The sequence below is a fragment of the Lissotriton helveticus genome, chromosome 6 (assembly GCF_964261635.1).
Source record: "Lissotriton helveticus chromosome 6, aLisHel1.1, whole genome shotgun sequence".
NCBI lineage: Eukaryota > Metazoa > Chordata > Amphibia > Caudata > Salamandridae > Lissotriton > Lissotriton helveticus.
Window position 1 is genome coordinate 951064299 of NC_136067.1, and position 24421 is coordinate 951088719.

Genomic DNA, 24421 nt, shown 5'->3' on the forward strand with positions numbered 1-24421 from the left:
TAGCTATTAGACAAAGTGATTCCATAGTATTAGGACATTCCCTGACAGTACAAGTTCCACACTCCGTGGAAGTTCTTTTAAACCGAACACAGACTCAGCACTTGACAATTGCACGTTTGACAGGTTATGAATTGACACTATTCCAGCCACACATAGAAATCAGACGCTGCAACGTTCTAAATCCTGCTACACTGTTACCGTCAGTTACTTCAAATCCTGCCACACATGACTGTGTGGAAGTAGTTAACACTATGACTAAGCCGAGACAAGACCTGACAGATATTCCATTACCAGACCCCGACCTGACACTTTATGTGGATGGTTCATGTATGAGAACGAGTACAGGAGAACTAGTAGCCGCGTATGCAGTGACTACTGACACTGAAGTTATTGAAACACACCGTATTGACACCCTGTCTGCTCAAGCAGCAGAGCTAGTTGCTCTGACTCAAGCCTGCATACACGCCAAGAACCTGAAAGTTAATATTTACACAGATTCACGCTACGCATTCGGAGTTGTACACGACTTCGGAGTGCTCTGGCAGGAGAGAGGTTTCATGACTTCTCATGGAACCAAGATTCAGCATGGGTTCCTTATTCAAGCTCTGTTAGATGCAATACATTTACCGACATCTATCGCTATCATGAAGTGCAAGGCATATACGAAAGTTACTGACATTATTTCCCAAGGTAATGATCTAGCAGATCGAACAGCCAAGCTTACAGCACAGACTCCAGACATACCAGTTAACAAGACACCGACATCCACTCTCGAACAGACTACTTGTATGACAGTTAAGGACCCTACTCAAGATGTCATAGATATCCAGTTACATGCTACTCCCGAGGAAATCAAGAAATGGTCCGAACAAGGAGGGGTCCAGACAGATCAGGGATGGTTGACGAGGGGAAAAGCCACATGGTTTCTCCCCGACTCAATGGTTCAAGTCATTATCAATACCGCACATAGTCCAGCACACTTAGGAGAAAAAGCCATGTTAGACAGTATCCAGAACATTTGGTTTAACAAGCATTTACGAGCTGCAGCCAAGCAGAAAGTCCGTACTTGTATGATATGTTGCCAGTTCAATCCAGGTAAAAGTGTCCCGGTGGAACAAGGTGGATTCCAACCTCCTGACCACCCTTTTGAAGTCCTCCAGATGGATTATATTCAGATGGAGCGATGTCGAGGTTTCAAGTATGTCCTTGTAGTTGTATGCGCTTTGTCCAGGTGGACAGAAGCATATCCAGTCCCAGATTACACAGCCGCAACCACTGCCAAGCAGTTGGTTCGTGAATTCTTCCCCCGTTATGGACTCCCTAGGGTCGTGTATTCTGATAACGGCCAGCCATTCTCATCTGAACTAATGAAGCACGTTTCCCTTTTGTTAGGGTACCAGTGGAAGTTCCATTGTGTACGCCATCCAGAAGCAGCCGGTCTCGTAGAGAGACATAATCAAACCCTGAAAATACGTATTGCCAAAATCTGTCAAGAAAAAGGTGTAGACTGGTTAGTTGCTCTGCCAGTCGCTTTGTTTTATATGCGCATGGTCGCACACTCCAGATCAGGTCTGTCCCCTTATGAGGTCGTATTCGGCCGCCCCCCGAATATGTGGGGTACACCTAGACCCCGAAGTATTACCGATGTTTCCAGTAATATGCTGACAGATTACCTAGCTTCCTTGATGTCTGCCCTACACTCTTGTCGTTCACAGGTTGCCGCTGCATTTCCGGACAATACTGAAGTCAAGCCACACGAGATCCTTCCCGGCACCCTGGTCCTCGTCCGCAATTTTGATCGTTCAAGTCCGCTGGAGCCTCGCTGGAAGGAGCCGAAGTTAGTCCTTCTAACCACCCGTACTGCCGTCAAGTTGGAAGGCAGGAAGGGGTGGGTGCACCTGTCACACGTCAAGAAATTTCACGGACTAAAAACTGTTTCCAAGAACATTTCCAAGGATTGTCAAGATTTTAAAGACTGCCAAGATACTATTCTTAAGGACTGTCCCGCAAATGACATTGATATCAAGCCCTCCCTGTTAGAGAAAACTCCGCAGCAGGAGTATAAAAGTAAGCTACGGTCTAGTAAAATAAGTCAGCCAGTTTAATTCTCTAAGTCCTCCCCTAGGTGAAACGGTTAGACAGGTATCTGACATGTATGAGATAGACCCCCATAGTGAGAGAGTTAGTCAAAACTCTATCCGATGTATCGTTTCTCTAAGTTTTATATTGTTTTTAAGCTTAATGGTTACCTGCACGAGTTATGCATTTCATTTATGTTTTCCAATTTCTCATGTAAATAAGTTTTCTAATGCTACAGTAGAGCACACATTTAGTGATCTGCCTCCTCACGAACTATCTTATCGTCTTGCTATGCGCAACAACACATTTATCCGTATGTTGCATTATTCACACCAGACCAGCAATGCCACTAATTGTTGGGTGTGTGGTCGACTCCCCCCTTTCCAGACACCGAAGGGAGTTCTGCCACTCTTTCCTTATCCGTTTTCACATAATGGTTCATGTGGAGCATGGTCCACGTTAACGTCATCCTCAACTGATATGTCCCTTCTGAACAGTACATGTTTTCCAGACAAGCAAGGTCTTCCCCACAGAACAGGGTTAGATCTAGAAAATGAAGTTTATAATTTGGGTAATTATTCTTCGAATTTCATGGTTCTGAATGTTCAGTCTGATCCTACTCCAGACTTACCTGCTATTTCAGTATTACCAGTCAAAGGCGAATTATGTGTCCGAAATAATGGTTCCGTACATGTAGGACATAGTGATTGTACTACTATTGTCGAGTATAGTGACAGTGGGAAATCTATTTTCAAAGCTTCACGTCATTCTTATTTTGTTTGTGGTCAGACCGCATATGTTCGTCTGCCCCTCGATTGGGATGGAACCTGTTACATTGCCTTCCTACTGCCACCAGTTTTCCTAGCCCCGTCCGATTATCACAGAAACACACATCTAGTACACATTAGACATAGAAGGGAGATCGAGTCCCCGATTGTCGATCAAACTGAAACTGCTCTAGAACAGTATACAGATTTCAATAGAGGATTCTTTTTCTTTATAGGACCTATCCAGAATAGTAAGTTAATCCGTAGATTAACCAGAACCCTTGAGGCAGTAGTGAATGAGACTGCCTCTGCTCTAGGTAACTTAACCGAAGAGCAATCTGCTATGAGATTTGTCGTGCTCCAAAATCGTCTCGTTCTTGACGTCATACTGGCCGATAGAGGAGGAGCATGTAGAGTCATCGGATCTAGTTGCTGCATTTTCATTCCTAATAACGCGCCGTCTGTTTATTCAGCTATAACCAGACTTCATAAAATTGCCCATCAGTTACACCAGAATCCAGGCACCTGGACATGGTCCGGTTGGTTTTGGAGTATAATTTCTGCCTGGGGATGGAAAGTATTGTCCTTTCTAGGTATTGCAGTAGCGATCATATTCAGTTGCTGCCTCTGTATACAATGTGGCCCTGCGATTTGCGGCATTTGTGCTACCTCTTGTATTCCTAGTCCCAAGTCCCGTCCTAGATCCCGTTCCAAGAAATTTCGAGACGAGCAAATGATACTGTATGAAATGATAGATGGTATCATGAATATTGATGTTTCCTGATGGAAACGTAGTGACAAGGAGGGAATGTGGAAAAGTAAATTTTGCCATGTTCTGTGTCCCTACGTGTTCCCCATCTTATGCTATATGTGCATGATTAATATGCATATGTATTCCCCATGATCGATTAAAGACGCAATTACAGTTGTGTCTATCTCTAGTATGCCAGTTTCCAGTTCTCGTGAAAGCTACGAGTATTAGGCCTATGTAAAGCTACATTGCCACGTTTCTCAGTGTGCACGTTATTTCATTGAAAGTCCCCGTTTCTAGGCCTCAAAAGGGCCCGGATTCAGATTCAGCTCCAGTCTCCTTAACCATCTCCGAGGAGCGATACAGCCCCCACCTGTATCCCTGACCCTTCACTTACTTCCTGCCTCACAGTGCCCGGCTCGGCCTGGCTCTGCCTGCCAGTCTGCCAAGAGTATGTTATGATTCTAGTTATCAGTCCAGCTCTCCTTCTCTGCATTCCTAAGCTACTGAATCGCATCAATAGTTTCAGTCATCGTCTAGCCTTTACGTCTCCATGTAAGAGAAATAGTGTATTTATGGTCATTTAATATTCCTCAATACACACTACATGTAGAATAATGCATGCACCAGTCTTAGTGTCTGTTAGCCTTTGCCCTGATAACTTTTGGATTCTATCAACATGTTCTCTAAACATCAGATACTAGATAGTGTTTAGGTACATGTCGCTCTGACTCTCCAGACTTTCGTCTCTCCTTCTAGCTCAGAAGTCATAGCCCCCAGCTTCTCCCTAATAACACGTCATTGCCAGCTTGCGCGCACCACTAGGTTAGAGGTCCCGGCTCCTTCGGTAGCCCCCTCCATGTTTCCGCCCATTTGTGACATATTCCGTTACGTTTACATCACATGTCTATGTATACGCCCTGTTCACGCCTCTTGTTACACCTACTTTCTGCCTTATCTCTCGCGACTGCTATAGGCCCTGCCTACTGTTACGCCTATTGTATTGAATACCATGTATTTTGTTTAAGTATATATACTTGTGCACTGTTATTAAAAGTTGCCATGCCATGCCATTCCTTTGTCCCTGCCCCGTGCAGCGCTGCCATCCCATTCCCGTGCAGGTCGTCCTGTTCTTGTCCTTTATGCTGTATTAAACCTGCAAACTCCTACTACCTCGAATCTTGACTCTTATTTATTGAGCTATCTGTTATCGTATATCTAGTCAAAAATAGAGGTATTATTTATTTATTTACCACAGTGACAGCACTCGCATTTGGGGAAGCAGTGTTTGGCGTTATTTCAATCTCCGAGCTGCTCCCCTCTCTATAGTCCTGCAAATCCTTACTAACATTTGTACTCTCGTCCGAGGAGGGGTCAAAGTGAATAAAAATTATCAATCGCTTCCTGTGATCCCCTAAGATCTTGTACAAAGTTACCACCAGTTAGTGCCAAGGAATCTATTTCAGACACAAGATTGTCCAGACTGCCGGATACTGCTTGCTTAGAGCTAGGAACTACATCATCCATAATGCCTTTGTCAAGTCTTAGAGACTCCGCCACCATTGATCTCTGCAAGGGCAGAGTAATTAACTGTTTTTTTTTTTTTTACTTATTCAAGAGCAACACATTAGAAATGGAGTTTGTTGATAATAATAGCCATGTGTAGGCAAGGCAGGCCATTTGAAAGCTACAATCCTGTCATGGAGATGGGCTTTGCCTTTACACTGAGTTAAGTTAGCATGAGCTTATTAGAAGTTTAAACGCCATTTTTCCTCTCTGCTGCTTTTGCACACGGCACACAATATTAAAAAATGTTTAGAGTCTCGCAGAATATTTTGCTTCACACGAGAATAATATGTTTTCCCATAGTATCAGCCTTGCTTGGTAAGCTATGTCTGAACAGTGAGTGCCGAGGCCTTCAAGGTTATTTCAACACAGTGGTTGTTGTTCGGTCTGATCAGCGCACATTCTAGACATAACACATATGCAGCTGTGGCCACCTCTGATTTTGGCGCGTTTAATAATGCACTGCGCAGAGCATGCACACACAGTTGGAGAACATTCGCATGTAGAGAGCTAGTGTAGAAAATGATGTGATACCTTTCTACTAGGACCAGAGGTATGGGGCCGCCCTTGTAATCCCAAAGAGACCTTCTGAAGATATAATATAATATACTAGCAAGGGAGGGTATGACTGAGGTGCAATTTAGCCTTCTTCCCTTTAGCATTTTAACATGCTTTCTCCCTTTGTATTTTATGGAATAGTAACTATGCTGATAATCTTGTTGCTTATAATATGTCTGCTTGTATTAGCTAAGATACTGCGCCTGAGAACACGGCGTTAGAAATAAATATTTCAAACTTGCATGTGTCTTCATTTACTCCTCGTTTTGGACTGGTATGATAGCATAACGAAAGAGTGTGTGTTCCATGTTACCTGAGGTATTCTAAGTTCATGTTCTGGGTTGTCTAATCATTGGGGGTATGGAAGAACCAATGAGACACTGATTGCTAGTCTGGTAGGGGATTTTAGAAACTAAGGTGAGTTTTGGTACACCCTAATTTACTGAGGTTCCAAGTCTCTATGCACAGTTCTGTGTAGGAGCAAAATCCCTGTGACAATCCCTTCAATAACTTGTGCATCCTCTAACCACAATCTCCTTCACTAAGGGTAATTTCAGTAACCTTATAAACCTCTAGAATAATTGTATCCTTGCAAGTAATAAAGGTAGCAAATGTAATTACTTTTAATGCTGCTTTTTTTTCTACAGTAACTTCTGACATTTGGCACTTGCCGCTTCGAAGTGTCGCAGTAGTGGTTTTTCGTTTTACTCTTTATTATGGTGGCTTGCAGGTTCACAATTTTTAATTTTTTGCACAATTCTTATAATAATAATAATAATAATATTAATAATCACTGCACTTACTTGAACACTGCACCACTTGTCTCTGTTGACCGGTATTAATAATTTCCAAACTTAGTGGTATTCTTTTTCCCCCCACAAAAAAACAGAGGGGACCAGATGCACTTATAGTCCAGCATATGTGCTCCTATGAGATCAAATTATTTTTTCCAATGCCGTATTTGACCTTTTAAATACTATCCTAGATCATTATGTCTGGTGATGGCCACCACGTTTTTAACCCGACAAGTAGGCTAACCTATTAAAAAGTCCAGTTTAGAGGAATACTTAGTCTATTTTAACACACACTTTACTACATACATTCACTTTCATACACCAATCTACATGAAAGGGTCCTACACCTACACTTCACATATGGCATTGGGCATTGCAGCGCCGGCCCAATAAGGAGCACGTCCTATGACACCCATTTGGGTGTGTGAGGGCTCCTTTTCCTAAGGTGGCGGATCCCCTTCCGCTCCCCTAGTGTCTATCCGACATCTTACACTCTCTCTTGGAAAGAACTGCATACTCTTCTGATAGACTGTTTTTTTCCCAACCCCAGAAGGATGTGAGGCTGAGTTGGCCTACAAGAATGAGAACCTGTGACCTTTAGGTTACACCCAGATCTCTACAATGGATGCAATTGTGCATTGAACTAGGTTACCGACTGTCAGTGTCAATAATACACTTGTTTAGCCATATGTGTATTGCCCGCTCCAAGAGACAGTACTCATGTTGCTAGTATTTTCTGTCATGCCTGTGTAATTCTCACAAAGTTTTTCATGCACAAAGTGGGAAACTAGCGCTATCTGTTCACCAATTTTTAACAACTGTGAAAATAGTCTAGAAAGCATGTCTTTTGGCTAGTATCTGGAGGAGTGGATTCTGTGTTGCCGGAAATTTTGAAGAGAAAAAAGTGATATGCCCATGTTTTTTATCTTCTGATAAAGTGAGGACTGTCGTTACTGCAGACAGCTCAGGACAGTTATAGGGGTTGGGTAAATTTCCTCAACATGGCAGAAAAGGAAGTATACTGTGTTATATAAGATAACAGGTATTTTCTTTACTTTCGTTCTTTTTATTTGGGCTGTGCTAACACTTTAGTAAACATTATGAGGATTTTTGCCATTTTTAATATACTAGAGTGGTGCCCAGAAAAGATTTAGAAGTACGCCTTTATTGGGATTCTTGCCTTACCATAGCCAAGCGGGCAGGAGATACTGCTAAGAAATACCCTGCTAGTGCCTCTGGCAAGTCTAAGCAGTCTCCATTCTGTTCCATTCTTCTAAAAGGAACATGTCTTGGCTTTCTTTTGCTTGGCTAATGGTTTATTAATCACAAATGAAAAGACTGTCATATCTTCCACCATAAACCTCTCCTCCATGCCTAAAATCAATTGGTAACATCCTCAAATCCATCCTTAGCACACCCAGATGTCTCACCTTTATCGCATTACAATTCCTTTGCATAACATACACTGTACTGAATGTTACACTCCCATTAGACCTGTGATTAGTCTAGGGATAGCCTACAATCTGCAGGGTAACCCTTCTTTCCCTTTAACCCTCCAGGACAGACATTTGGTGCATTCTTGTCCTGCACTTCTTTGCTCAAGACTCTTGCTTGTTACAGGCAACATGATTATTGTGTATTTTGCTTTCTTGGCACTTCTTCTTCCAAGTTGAACATCGTACTCCCATTTACTCGTCCAACTGTATATCCCAAACCACAATTACCCCTCACATCCCTCAGTCAACACGCACACCTAGATGAAACCTCACGCACCAGGTTATCTCGAACTCAAACACAAAAATCCAGCTTCAACTCACAACCCAGAAACAGCTTCACTTTTAGAAAGGACCTCACCACCACGTATGCCTCTTTAAACGTCTATGTGCTTACTCCCTCCCAAATGGAGTAGCCTACAAATCAACAAAACACATGCATACGACAATCCCACAGCATGGAATTCCTACCTACCACAAAGGACAGCACCTCTATTACATGACCACCGTGCTACATCAAACACCAGCTTCTAATCACATATGCCACACGTTAACCCCTTTCATTCTGCTCAATCTTTCCCAGTGAGAACATTCCACACCCCAAGCACACATCAACCCATACTTGCCACTACCACACTGCCTGCACCTCCTTTCACATTACGTAATCTCAGTTCCAACCTCCTCTATTGCCACAGAGGATGCCATATATATTTCCTACCATAAGTGACACCTCCCACGTCAATCCGTGTATCAACTCGTTCTTCTTAGAAATGCTACACTCTAAAATCATACATTTTAATATTTAACAAACATCACTTCATCCACCCAAAGCTCAATATACAAGGAATTCCGCTGACCATTGCTCTCCGATAACAAGACGGGGCACCCACTTTTATTGGCAGAACATTTCACTACAAGCAACCAGATGAAAACCACACACTCTGCACATGAGCCCTTTCTTTCTTACAACTAGCCAGCACTGAATAACTCCTCAGGCCTAGAACCACACACTGCACACCAGTCATGAGCAGCATCTTGCATATTCTTGCCTTTAAGGATTTTATTTTTAACTTATTTATTAAAACACGAACATAACCCAGAGCTATCGGAGCACTGTACATATGATAGATAAACATAAATGAAGATCTGATACATAAAAAGATTTTTTAATTGTTTTTTTAAATAGCTACTTTTAAGAACTCCAAATAAGATATGGTAAGTAGTAAAAGTTATCAAACGCGGATCTTCATTCTTCATGCGTCATGAGAATAGGTTCTCCAGGGTAGTTTTCCATGATTCTGGTTTGCGTCTGTTCCGTTTTAGGAACCCAGTGGACAATGTTTGTGTGGGTTCCACTGGGAATGGATTTGCTTCCACCCTGTATTGCTATTACAGTCATTGTAGCAGCCAAAGAGCCCAGGGGATGAGTTAATCGTTACTTATGTTTCGTTGCTACTTATACTGTTTTTTTAAGGTTTTTTTGATATCTTATTTATTGCATCACATACAATTCCTGTTCATTGCTTTCCTAAAAATACTTCAAGTACAGTTTTTGACTTAGCTAAGATTTTTTTTAAGTTTAATTAAAAATAAATGTGAGGCTTTTGCTTTGCATTGTATCATATAGTATATGACAATAACAAACTGTTTCACTGGTTTCTTATTTGGTAGCATATCGTGATGGTGGTGGGGGTGTCATGGATTCCCAGTAAAGTGTGCTCATTCTATCAAGCATAGCCAGACAAGGGATGCACTGGGTGCTCCCGAAGCAGGCTCGCCATAGAGGAATCAATCCTAAACAACACAAACCCACTAACACTCCTAACATCCAACAAACAATCACTTAAGAACAACCCGATCTTTAGGATCACAAGGCACGCGCTGCTCAAAGTAGATCAGAAACTCGCAAACAGCATCAGGTACTCGCAGTGGGAGACGCTCTGGACAAACCCCAAGATTAAATATAGAAGTAAAATGCTCGACATGGCGGCATGGAGAAAACTAGGAATCTCGTTGCCAGCTCAACTAGAACCTGACGGGGAACCCCCTACCTTTAACAGCCTGAAAACAAGATATGACTTACCAGACATAGAGCTATATAATTTCCTGGCAATAAAAACTGCATTAACAAAGTCAAAATTAAGCAAAGAGAAACCATCGATCTTCCAATATATGGAAACCATAAACAGAACAGGGCACCAAATATTGCTCCTCTACAAACTCCTCCGACCAGTCTCCACCAAACGTAACGCCAAAAACACCAGCTACTGGGAAACCCAAATAGGCTCCAAACTCACGGAACAAGAACTACAAACCGTATGGGCAACTCCGTCAAAATACATGATATCCCCAGTGCTGGCTCAAACCAAATCCTGGCTTCTGCACCAGGCATACTGGACTCCAGCCCGCCTTGCCTCGATAGGCATAAGAGACAACGACATCTGCTGGAACTGCGGCATAGACAGGTGACCAAGAGCATCTCATCTATCGCTGCACCAAGGTCAAAAACATCTGGAAAAGGGTGATCGAATTCATAAACAAAACCCTAGGTTGCAGCATTAAAGCAACATTTGCCACAACTATCACAGCATACATCGCACCAGACATTACTACTAGAGAGGACAAAAACCTCCTAGATTTCCTCCTTAGGACTGCAGTCAAAACAGTACTAGCCAAATGGAAGGACACCTTCAAAGCAACATTCAAAGGGTGGCTGAACTGGGTGACCTTCCTCAGAGGAGCTGATAGCACTGCACTCAGACACACACCAGGGAGGCACGCTGACAGAGCGATGTGGGTGAAACTAGACAAATTCCTAAGCACCTATAAACCCCCTTAGACAACCCGAGCCTAGCAAACAGCCCAAAGGAACTCCGGCGTTCTGTCACCAAATAACCATCACTTAACTCAATGTCTCTGTGTCCCAACTTGGGGGCCGATTACGATATCGGTTTTCCTGCATCCTCCGGGCCGGCGGAAGCCACCGCTGGCCCGGAGGATGCGGGAAAACCGCTGCGGACTGCAAAAAGACCCCCCCCCCGCCAGATTAGGATGGCTAGGGGATCTTTTTTCCGTCCGCAACTTTTCCGCCGCGGTCGCCTTCCGACCGCGGCAGCTATAACATGGCTGGCGGTGTCTATCAGACACCGCCAGCCATATTATGATGGTGTAAAATGTATGCTTTTCCGCGGCGGCTTTTCCGCCGTGGAAAAGCATACGGACCTTCACTTCGGGGGCCTGTTGCGAGCACCCTGGGTGAAGGGGGGTGGGGGGTGCACATGGGGGGTACCTATGGTACCCCCCTGCATTTGCGTGAACAAAGCAGCAGGCACCGCGCGGTGCCTGCCGCTTTGTGCACGCAAATGCGGTGCATGCATTTTTAACATTGCGGCGGGTGCAGCTTGAAGCTGCACCCGCCCAATGTTAAAGATTGAGGATGTGACCGCCACCCTGGCGGTCACATCCTAATCTGCACGGAGGGAACGCCGCAGCCCATACAGACGTTCCCTCCTACTCTGGGACTTGAGTCCGTCCGCGATCCTAATCGACCCCTAAGTACGCACCCAACCGCAACACTCTATATGGTGTATGTTCTATGTTTTTTATGTCAACCAGACCTCACGGGGCAGACAAGAAGAACCTGACTGATAAGATAATCAACCTGTCCCCGGATAACAGAATCTGAAAGATATACATGTCAATGTATCTTGTGTATAATGTATCTTGTAAATACCAATAAAACATTTTAATTTTTTTAAAATAATTTTCCCAATTTTGCATGTGTGCTGCATTTTACAGCACTCCTAGTTAAAATGTGGAGAGTTTTAAAGCTTGCTCCACAGCTACAACTAGCTCCAGGAGGCATAGGTTTTTGGTACAAATCCGATCTACCAATGTTGGCAAATAGGGATTTTCATCAAAATTAATTCCACTGCTCCGTGGTCATGTCAGAAGCGCTCACAACAAAGCTGAGTAGTTGGCAGCAGTGTGGAAGAAGTACATGAATCCGTTACTTCGACTACTAAATGATCTTATTCTAAGTTGAAAACTGGGTAGAGCATTAGGAAGGCTGTCTATTTGTAGCCGAGAAAGTAAACTCCTACAGTTTCCAGAGGTGAGGTTGTAGCGGTCATGAGTAGTATATAGATATGAATAAACTGAAACCAAAACTAAAGGAAGTGTACTTGTTGCTGGCGTTGACAGAGAACACAAACTACTCGAGGAGGGATTGCCCTGTGTGTAGCATGTCGAGTGACTTTCGGGCTATTGCAAGCATGTGTGCTCAAAAGCAAAGTGATGGAATTGTCAAGAAAATAATGGGAACACTTTGCTATCTAAGAAGCCAAATGTTGTCATAGTGTAGGAACGCTTACAGCTGCTGTTTTGAGTTAATCTGTGTGTGATTTCCCCCCGCCCCCCAACCTACCCAGAGCTATTTTATTTCTTCAAATGTCTATCAGAGAAATGTAGCACACTAATTTGAGTTTGGCCAATGTTTTCCAATAGCATTGTAAGACATGATATCTATTGTTGTTTTTTTTTCTTTTAACCAGTTTTAAGCACAAGAAAATGCTACTGTAACACTTCACGGGGAGTGACAGGATCAAACAGTGTCTGTGATTGTGAGGACGATGGAGTAGGTCCTAGGCTGAAGTAGACATTGAAACTATATAGTCTAAGACATCAGCAAATGTAGTAAGGGGTGAGCCACCTTTGTAGTAGCTGCGTAAATGAACGTTGTGTTCTTACAATTGTCATGGTAGATTATATGTGGCGGTCTAAAATGAGTTCATATGTTTTATATGGTGCGAAGGCAGGATATTGAATTTTGTCTAGAAGAGGGTCTGACTTTTAAGAAAACCATGCATGATTTAATTAGTTTACTCTTTGTGCAGAATCAGATGGACAACAGTATAGCTGCTGCAAAGATTGAGATAAACGTTCAAGTAATCCCAATCCCTCCTTAGTTTGGTGTGTGGTGTTTAATTTGGGTAGCAGTCTGGCATAGATAGATGTGGTGTTAAATATATTGGTGATGGACGGAAGGTTGAGTGTGGATCAGGATGTGGTTTGCAGTAGGAGTCAAAAATGGTGGGAGAAACTAGCACAGTCAGTAGAAAGTATGTGTATTGAGTAGCAGGAAGTATGCAGTATGCCAGTCCATTTTTGTTGCTTTTTCCAAACTGAGACATGTATAAAAAACATCTCCGATATTAGTGATTTAAATTACAATCAGTAGTACAAAATCCAGGTAATGTAAATTGTATGCAGGAGCTTTTTTCTATGTCCAATGTCATGCTAAGAATTAATGTAATCAAATCGGAATCAGAAACTGTTTATAAAACATGTCTCTGTAGAACATCCTGGGGTTCAAAAGGGTATAGCACAGAAAGCACAAAAATCAACAATTTACTACTGGGTTCACATACAAGAAAAACAAACTGGTGAAATATTTTTGAACAAAGAAGATAATAAAATGGAGGGACGGGCATTAGGAAAATGCCTGTACAAATTGAATAGTGATTCCGAAAAAACCATGAACATAAGGCTACAATTTAAACTATATATAGTACATCTAACAAACATTTTCAGGCCAACAACTGTCTAAAGAGTGAAACCAACCCCTCACAGTCATCACGCTCTCTGAAGGCTGGTCTGTAGTAAATTGTGTGGTATAGATGTAGAAATCTATCTCCTGTGTATGTGCCTAGGGCTAATTTATCTGCAAAGGCATTTCTTAAAATCTCCTACATGGTATTCAGACAACTCACAGGGCAATCCAAATATATGATGCCAACAAATGACATAAGCTGCATGTAACTTTGGTGTGATTCCTGGAACTGTCTCTATCCACTTGATGATCTTCGATCTAAAATCTTATTAATTTAGACTTAAAATTCAAGCAACAAGAGCTTCTGAAAGAGGTGAAGGAACTGGAGGAGAGGAAGCAAAGGCTGTGTGAAGTGGAAATGAAGACTCCGGTCCTGGAAAAAGACAATATTGAAGAAAACGTAAACAGGATAATTATCATACAGGAGGTGTTTCAGGTAGGGTCTGTTCAAAAATGCAATAAAATACTTTATTTTAAGCTGTCTTCCATTGCGTAAGGTCCAAATACACTACGGCAATAGTAGTATATTGGAAGATATAAAGTTCTGTTTTACACAAGGTCTAAGAAGTTCAAACCAATTTTTCTCATTGGGGTTTAAGTCCTCACAATTGGCAACTCTTCAATGCTATGATTAGGGTTCATTGTGTGCTAATTTGCAACTTGGTTATACAAGTCTGCTAGATGGCTTACTGAGTTAAAGCTCTCGGCTAGCTTCTGCAAGGATTATAGGTCAGAAGTTTGAATCTTAGTCTGTTATACTTCCAATATCCATATACTGAGAAACATTAGTGTTATTACAACGCTGAGAGTCTGCAAACCTTTGTTTCGAGGCACTAAGTGTTAGTGTTTTTGAAAATAATATAGTAATAGTGTTTAATTCATGGATTTAATCATATTTGTTCAATATTGAAACTGTAATTTATTTTTTGTTGAACAACACAAAAATGATATCAGAGGGTCTATGGAGAGAAAGAACTAATGTGTACGCCAGACGTAACCTAACAGGAAAACCTAGGTATCCCTACCATGTATGTATCTATCTAGGGTCATCCCTTCGACAAATCCACATAGTGGTCAGGCAAGGATGCCCATCAGTCACTGCACGGAACCGCCCTCCATCATTTGGGATTCCTTCAAGACCACCACTAGGGGTGCCGCTTAGCTTTCACGGAGGAGGGCCCAGATGGTAGGAAAGAGCCCTCAACCGGTCAGACAGGTCCTACTATGGTCTTGCTACTCAATTGTAAGGATATTGGCACAAAAAAGGGGGGGACTGATGTCGCAGTGCAAAAAAGGTGTGTAAAAAGTAAGAAAAAGGGTCATAAAATTGGATGAGGGGGTACTGAAAATGATATTTATTCTGGTGCTACCCACTCTTCCAACATTAAAAAGTAGTCAGTGACAGTCACAATAATTAAGACTGCCTAGGTGTACTATAAGGTCAACATGTTTCAGCAATTTTAGACACGTTCTGTCATTGCTTTCTTCAGGACCGAATTTACTGATCGCTACTGCAACAAAGTGATGATGAAACCAAAAAATGTGCTCAAAACCAGAAATGAAACAGATACAGAAATCACTGTCCGTCGGTACTTCGAAAATCGGCGTCCGAGCCGATTTTCGAAGTACCGACGGACAGAGCGGTGCTTCCCCCTTTTTCCTGAGCCGTGGCCAGGTGGGGTGAGGTCTGTACCTCTTACAAGCATGTGTATTCACATGACTTAGAGTGAAGAAAACGATGCGAACACCTAGTGGATTCAGGTGATTTCTATATCTGTTTCATTTCTGGTTTTGAGCACATTTTTTGGTTTCATCATCACTTTGTTGCAGTAGCGATCAGTAAATCCGGTCCTGAAGAAAGCAAAGACAGAACGTGTCTAAAATTGCTGAAACATGTTGACCTTATAGTACACCTAGGCAGTCTTAATTATTGTGACTGTCACTGACTACTTTTTAATGTTGGAAGAGTGGGTAGCACCAGAATAAATATCATTTTCAGTACCACCTCATCCAATTTTATGACACTTTTTCTTACTTTTTACACACCTTTTTTTGCACTGCGACATCAGTCGCCCCCCCCTTTTTGTGCCAATATCCTCATAATTGAGTAGCAAGACCATAGTAAGACCTGTCTGACCGGTTGAGGGCTCTTTCCTACCATCTGGGCCCTCCTCCGTGAAAGCTAAGCGGCACCCCTAGTGGTGGTCTTTAAGGAATCCCAAATGATGAAGGGCGGTTCCGTGTGGTGACTGATGGGCATCCTTGCCTGACCACTATGTGGATTTGTTGAAGGGATGACCCTAGATAGATACATACATGGTAGGTATACCTAGGTTTTCCTGTTAGGTTACGTCTGGCGTACACATTAGTTCTTTCTCTCCATAGACCCTCTGATATAATTTTTGTGTTGTTCAATATATGTAGGGAACATATCAGAGCCTGGTCTTAAAAATTCCCTTTGGTCCTAACCAAGTGTTGTTGTTCATTTATTTTTTTGTTGCCATACCATTTGGATAGATTGTATTTTTTGTAGTTTTAATTAAATATAAATGTGCAACTTAAAAGAATAATGAAGTATTTGCTGGAAAACAAGCTTTCAAACAGCTACCAAAAATAAAACAAAACAAATCAACTTCTGATATGTTCAGACCATAAGATCTATATTTCTCACATGTGACGTCAATGTGAAAATCAGGACTCCCAGCTATTAATGAAAAACTCCCAGGGCAGGGAAAATGTATTGTTTGGAAAAAAAACATAGGCAGTCAATATTTTACTCCAAAATATGATATATACATATAAATATGAAGGACAAGTAACGCAATAATACAAAAAGAGAAAAGTATACTTTATTATCACATTTAGAATATAAACCCAGTAACATGTACAATAAGATTATTCACGGTGATTCAAAACTACAAAAGGGGTAAATACATGTCATACCTTTCAGTCATACCGGTATTCATACCGTAATGTATTTCTGTATGTAGGTATTGATCAAAATCCTATGTGTAATCTGGAACATTAGCCTCACGCCTCATTTAATTTTTTTATATGCAGGTAATGTTACAGTAAGTGTGTCAAAAGGTTATTACTTATTTACATAACAATTCATATACTTAAATAGAAACGTTAGTGGCTTAGATCATAGCTGATTTTTTTATTGGATCGAGTCCATGAGCCTGTCAGTGACCCAAGCGCCTTCACATGTTACGTCAACCATATAACCTGTCCTCAGTAATACTGAAAATCTTGGGTAGAAGTATTGTGCATATAATATCTGCTATTGGCTAAGATGAACAAGTTACTTCTGTAACACTTTTATTTGATGATACTCTATCTAACCGCAGAATCCTCCCCTTAGAATACACATCCAGGCATCAGACTCAATCCGGAGATTTTTCATAGCAGAGCTCTTGCACGCCCCAATGAGATGCTGTGGCTCCATTTTGGCTAAACGCCACCCTGGAAGTGATGGTGTGAAGCTGCATATAAATGCAACGCCTGCAAGCTGATAGTTTCTGGTTTCTTACCTTTCTGTGCCCTTAGACAAAGAGCGTGAATAATTGTTGGTTACAGTGTGCTGATTATTAACATGGAATCTGTTTAGATGTTAAAAAGACGCCACTCCAAAGCCAGGGGAGATGGGAGGACAGTAAGGAATCTTTAGTTGGATAGAGTATCCACCACACCGAGTGGTACCGAAAGTAAGTAACTTGTTCTTCTGATTGATACGTCTAACAACCGATTTCTCACCTTGGAATACATGCCAAAGATGTAACTACCAAAACTGGATGGTCTGAGGCAGGTGCTCAGGCCAAAAATTCTTGCAGTACTGAGCAATTGAAATGCCCTTCCCACTGGCCATATTGTCAAGGCAGCAGTGCCATGTGAATGTAAGCACTGACACCTATTTTGCAACCTGGCGGATATCAAGAATAAGTATTACTCTTGCCAACACAGTGGTAGCAGCCTTCTCCCTGGTGAAATGGGCTCTCACTCTACGGAGGCTGTTTCTTCACCACTGTGTAGCAGATATTAATGCAGAGAACTATCCACTTTGACAAGGACTATGCTGCACCACCTTGCCTTTCTGTACTCCAAGAACCTCACAAAAAGCTGATTATGTACTCAATGGTCATTGGTACGATCAAAGTAAAAGCTTAAAGCTCTTTTGGGGTGCACCCGATGGATCCTCACTTCTTTCGAGGGGTGAGGTGGAGTAAAGAAGGCTGGTAGAGTGATGGGTTGCCCAATTTGGAAGGAAGTAGAAACTTTTGATAAGCAGGCTGCCCAGGTCCCGAGCTCCAAATTTGTCTGGGGGAAAAAGTGGTGTAGGGTAATTCCACTGAGAGTGCCTGCAGTTCACTTGTGCAACGAGTGGATGTAATCGCAATGAGGAAGACTTTTTTCACGGTCAAAAGATGCAGCAAGCAGCTATGCATTAGCTCCAAGGATGTACATGTGAGAAATGTCCCGACCAAGGAAAGGTCCCACTGTGGTATTACAAATGACATGGGAGAAAAGTGTGTTGAATCCTAATAAAGCTCATCATAACAGGTGATTTAAACAAGGACGATTGTTCGAGCAAACATAGAAAGGCCCGACAAATAACCTTCTATAGTGCCCACTAGGAAGCTTTGCTGTGAAAAAGACAAAACAAAAAGGACATGCAACATCTTCACCTGGAAGTGGTGCGCATTGCAAGCACCACATTAGGATAAAATGTGTGCCAACGTCAGGCTAAAATTGATTTTGTGAAGGGCATCTGTGAAGGGCATCTGGTGGGAAGGAATACATCCACCACTCCAGGTGACAAATCAAAAGCAATCTGCTGCTTAATCTCCATGCATGTTGGTGTAAAGTGCACAGATTCAGGGGAGGATTCTGCTCTGTTGCTGAAACAGGATGTGATGTGGCAGCCTAAACAGAGGACCAATGTCAATGAATGCTAGGTACTACACACTCCTGAATCAGTCAAAGGTCACTAGGATGGCTTGGGCCTGGTTCATGATCTTTGGAACGTGGGGCAGGAGAGGCAGAAGGGGTACTGCAGTCTCCTAACAAGTGTCTTTGTAGAGACACCAACATGCAAAATTGTTGACACTGTGTGGTCTTGACGGTGGTGTAATAATCTAGCCTCGTTGTTGCAAGAGACCCTGCACCACCTTGTGATGCAATTGCCATTTGTGATCTGCCAGGTGACGTCTGCTCAGTTCTTCCTCTATTGCATTCAGGGATACTACTGGGTGATTTGCAATCAGGAAGATGCCCTGGTTCTTCAATCACCTTCAGATATGGAAAGCTTTCTTTCCAAGGACTAAGGACCCCATCTGCCCATTGTTACAGTATCACAGGGCAGTAGTGGTATCTTGTAAGCACTTGCCCCAGCTTCCCTTTGATGGATGACAGGAAGGCCTTCAGTCCAAGAGGAATGGCCTACAGCTCTAGCAGATAATTGTGGAGTTAGCCCTTGACTGGAGAGGAGTCGTCTAATCTCCACCTCTCCCATTTGACTCCCTCACCCAGCAGTAGTGCATCAGTCACCACTGTTGCTCTGGGAGGGAGGCCTGTCTCAGGACAAACTATTATCATTCCACCACAACAGCAGAACAATGATTGTCTCCACTGAGCCATAAACTGTGTTTGAAAGGCAGTTTTTGCTGCTGGACTCACTAGGCTTTCATGTTCCACTGTAGGATTTGCATGTGCCACTTGGCGTGATTAACAAGGGGGATGGGAAAACCTCAGAACTACCCCCACCTGGGTCCAGGAGCAAGCCTGAATTATTGGGATCATAGTCCGAAGGTCCTGAACGTGTTGTTGAGGAAGGACTCTGCTGTATCCGGGATTCCTCATGCCTCTGAGAGTGCAGCAGGTGTGACCTCAGCTCATTTATGGGGAACCCCAACAATATTGCAAGCTCTGCTGTCATCCACAGCTTTCGACAAGCCCTCATTTAGCAGTGAGTCACCAATTGCTAATCTCTGAAGATGGGCAGCAACTAGTAGCATCCCTTTGGTGAACAACCAAGGGGTGCTGGTGAGGCAGAAGAGAAGCACTATTAATTGAAAATGCTTCTGGCACACCCTGATCTGCAGGTAACTTATATGGAACTGCAGGACCGGTATATGAAAATACATGGCATGCAAGTCCAGGAACACCATGTAGTTGCCCAGGTTCAAAGCAGAGATCTGAGCCAACAAAAGCATTTTGAATCTGCCCTGCAGTAGGAAGGCAGCGAGAAGTTAGAGGTTCAAGTCGGGTCTGAGACGCCCTATCCTTTTTCGGAATGAGGAACTAGCAAGAGTAACAACCCTGCCTTTCTCAGGGGCTGGTACTTTCTCTATTACACCTTTGGAGAGCAACAGGTGCTCCTTCGAAGGATACTGGACGGGTGCTGCTATGAAACCTGTTCTGGTGTGCATGGGATATTGGGTGGAGAGTGAAAAATGGGTATAACCATTTTGAATAATTTGCAAGACCCATCTGTTGGATGTGATGGATTAACAACCCAGGAGAAAATGTCAGATGCTGCCTTTCCACTGGTTATGCATATGTCCCTCAGGGCAAATTAAAGCATTTACTGGGCCAGTGTGACAGAAGGAGTTGTTGGAAGACTGGTGCCACTGGCCAGGCATGCTGTATGCCGGTTCTGCCTTGTCAGCCCGAAAATGGGTTTGGTGGCCTACTGCATCACTGGTAGTGAAGACTGTCTTTGGGCCAGCCTTCTAGAGTAGCCTATACATTTCTGAAAGTGGTGCAGGGATAATTTTTCAGGAGCCATACACCCCAAGAAACGTACTGCAACTCTGCTATCTTCAAAACATTCCAAGCAGGGAGTCTTCTTCAAGGAGCATAAACCACCGAACCTTCAGGAGTTGGGTGGGCTGAAATTAAGGTAGGATCTCTGGGTGCTGGTTTATACCTTACAATGATTGATATAGAAACTACTGTGGAGGTGTTTTGTTTCTCCCAAATCGCCAACATTTGTTCAGTGAGTACCTCTTTGAATGGGAGAAAAAGCTCTGATACTTTGGTAGAGGAGTGCAGGACCTCATTAAGAATGTTACTTAATTTCTGAAGATGGCAGCAGTACGTCCAGCATACCAGCACTGTTTCTGAACTACATTGTAGGACGTTCTTCCAGTAGAGGGATGCCGGTAGTAGATTGGAGCTCCCACTCTGTTTGTGTTCAGGTACTTGCTTCATTCAGATCTTCAAATCGTGGATCTAGACTTGGCAAGCCACTATCACCATTATGGTCATCATCTTGAACAATTAAAATCTTACTTCTTTCAGAATCCTCTGTTCCTCTCTTCTTGACCTAATAGGAAACCCTACAACTGAGGCCTTGATGAAGGCAGGGAGAAAGGCTCGGGTGGAGGGGATAAAAGTTGTGCATTCACCAGTGCCTTGTGTTGCAGAGCTGGTGGAGTATCTTGCATTGCTGACTGTGGCATAAGAGAAGTGAGAGGTTCCAGTGCTGAAAGAATGGGGCTCAGAGAGGAGTTGGGACATGATCTCATCCACTAGACCGATCCTGCAGATGCTGGTGTCAGGAGTGGATTTGCCCATGAGACCTGTGGCAGGGAGTGAACGACGTTGGCATTCCTCAAAGAGTGTAGGCCAGAGGACCCATGGGCCCAATAGGCACACCAATGGAGATCATGGCCCGATTAAACATACTGAACATGGTGTTCAAAAAGACCAATGAATCTGTTGCCGGAGTTGTGAACGCTGCGTATTGAGAACTTGAAGGGGACCTTGGAGACAGTGCTGCAGGAGGAACTGAATCCAAGGCTGGTGTTAGGCCCAATGGAACAGCAGGCACTGCCTGATCATGTTCTTGCAGCAGACACTCTGCATACAATTCTGGACCAGGTGAAATGGTAGGTCTTGGAGATGGTAACTTACTTCTCGAGGCCTATCGCCGTGATCCATGCCTCCTCAGGAATGATTTGGAAGGCAGAGGAGACCGCAACCTTGATCTTGAGTGCAACGTCTAATGTCCCCGATATTCATTTTGTGCTTTGGCCATAAACCACTTGCCCTCTCTTTCCGTGAGTGCCTTGGGACGCATCCTCTGGCAGGAACTGTCCGAATCTAGGCACCAGAGACAGATTTCATGAGGGCTTGTGATGGACACCTGGCCCTCACAATCTGTGCATGGCATGAAAATTGATTCCTTCAGAAGAGACATCACAATAAGAACTGCACTAATATAGGAAAAAAATAATGAAGAAAGTTAACTCTGGAACAATGCTATGGAAAAAAGAAACGTGCCGACTGGGATGCTCTATGGCTCTGGTGAAGTCGCATGGTGCTGCCTACACACTGATGCACCCTACTGGTGTGAGGGCTATGAAATAAATTTCCCGATCCAGCATGGTGCCTGTGATATTCAAAAGGGGGGGAATCTGCAGGTAGATGTAGCTATCAGAGAGCAGAAACTTTATCTTGAAGAAACTTGGTGATACTGTTGTAGATCACTATAAAATGCAGGCATGTAGTTGTACTGCTCCATGGCATGAAGTTTCCAAATGTCTTACCAAGTTCTCCGATGGTATGAAGAGTTTTTGTATTGTCTTCAAGGAATGTAACTGTGGCCCTTCCAACACCATTATAATAGGTGTAGTAGTTTAATTTATCTGCAGTGTTATAGTTGTCTCCATTTTGCCTTTCATTGTCATGCCTTCTGCTTTGGTGTTTTCAACTGAGATATAAACCAAGGTCTAATGTGTTTGCATACACTTTGGTCTTAGTATGATATTATCTATTAATGATGACCAGTATCCTTAAAATGTTAAGTCTCTAGTCATCAGAAGCTTATCTGATTGGTTGTTCAGTGATTTTCTTAGGGTGCTTAAGGTAGACTTGGTTATTCCCTTCCGTTCCCTGACGTGATGCTAATCCATCATGGTGGCGAACTTGAAATACCATGAATGCCTTCAGTGGAGATCATATTAACATTGAACCAAGAGGTGGCGTTTTCCCTGACAAATCAGGATTTTCAGACATTTGGAGGTTCAATATTTGCTGGCTAAAATTTGAGAAAGCTGCAAGTAGACAAAGTTCACCTGAGTCATGGTCAGAGTTATAGCTTGCCTATTTAATGGGTTAGTACACCCTGTCCAATCCTAAGTAGACATGCAGATCCTGTTTGACACACGGTTTGTGTGCTAGGGAACCACAGAAGCACTTTTGCAATGAACACACTGATAATCAAAAAAATGTATGCTGCAATTACTGAATCTGACCCAGGGTTGTTTAGAGAATTAAGTACTAATGATAATTGTTTCATTCTGATCCATAGGAGATTTACCCAGGTGAATCCTTTGCACGTATGTATAAAATTATATTGTGTGTTATGACTAAATACTTTCTTTATTGTTGTGTTCCCTCTGTAGCGGATCGTCCTCAGTTCAAAAGTACACTGGGCAGAAGATCCAAAGTTAAGAAATCACCTAGTGAACATGAAGGAATTTCCTTAGTCCTAAGGAATGGGAACCCAGACTTTGCTGCTTTTGAGTTTGTTCTGTTGCGCTTTCTTCTCCAAACTGCACTTATAATTGGAATGAAAAGCTCTTCAACCCATAAAAATAATTTTAAAATGTTTTGTTTGCATTCTTTAGTAATTGTTTTATTTTTTTTTTTAATTGTGGGCAATCTGACAACTGTACTGTCTGCCTTTACAATTCGTAGCCGGGAAATCCAGACTGGTTCTATAAAAAAACTATCTAATTGTTTGAAGTATTGTATTGTGAAATAAGGTGAGAAAATAAATATATTGTAAGGCAAATCCCTTAAGTAAGGGGTCCAATTAAGGAAAACTGCCTAGTTTAAATAGAGCAAATATTTAATCCCAGGTTGATGTTTTAAGACTTTCTATAAAGTATCTGCTATAATGTATATTTTTTTGAATGTGAAATGTCCCTCACTTTGGTTTACTTAATTGATGATTATATTTTTTTATAACTTAGAAATTACTATACTTCTCATTTGGCACTCTATACCTTGCACAATAAATGCACACTAATGTTGAACGCTACTACTGTCTATCTTTTGTGTACAGTGATTGGTAGAGCGATTTGTAATGCGCAACTGCTTAATCCTAGACCACCAGTGGTGTCAGATGCATGGAGACGTAACTTTGAACCTGGGCAGAAGTGAGAAAAGAGGATTCTCAGTTAGCCAATGAGCTACCCACGCTTTATAAAAGACCAGAGGGATAAAGAAGTATTCTTTGTAGCCCAAGCAAGTGGCAGTCGTAACTAAATCACAAACTAAGACCTATCTACACATTTATTAGCAATATTGGTAACATTGACAAAGCAGAATCAACAAAACGCTGCCTTCTTCATCTTCCTTCTAAGTCTTCTCAAGCAGCCCTAGAATGTGCACAAATGAACTCTAATTTAATTTTCCAGCACCACTAAGTGCAAATCAAAGTTAATCTGTTTTTCTTTCATGTTTTTTGAGATCCCTGTCAATTTCTGTTTTCTTGGAAAATTGAATACTTCTGCAGTTTTCATTTTGCAGCCATACGTCTTGGCCTGGTGGGTACATCATGTACAGCAGACCTACCCTCGGGCTTTTTGTCTGGTGTGTTGTTGATGCAGACCCAAGCCGGCACTGCACAATGAGTGCCAGTGTTTCCTACCAACTAGGACACCAGGCACTCAATCGAGACAGAAGGCTGGTCTTGCTTGGCTTGCTTCATTAGATAAGAGCAACAGGTCACGTTGTATTTCAAGGGAGGTGTACTTGATCAAGTCTAAGTGCAGTGCAACAAAATGATC

At 42.5% G+C, this 24421-nt stretch overlaps 1 protein-coding gene across 4 annotated transcripts in view; it reads left to right on the forward strand.

Annotated features, from left to right (window-relative positions):
* LOC144761610 (centromere protein H-like) overlaps positions 1–23663 on the forward strand; it is a 308640-nt gene extending 284977 nt beyond the window's left edge. For 3 of the 4 annotated variants that reach the window (XM_078646907.1, XM_078646910.1, XM_078646909.1), the window contains one exon: positions 23030–23663. In XM_078646907.1, the coding sequence (XP_078503033.1) occupies positions 23030–23391 (362 nt within the window). In that variant the 3' untranslated portion in view covers positions 23392–23663. Of the gene's footprint in view, positions 1–13897; positions 14056–23029 lie in introns of all 4 variants that reach the window. The other variant, XM_078646911.1, reaches the window with a different exon arrangement.
* The last annotated feature ends 758 nt before the right edge of the window (positions 23664–24421 follow it).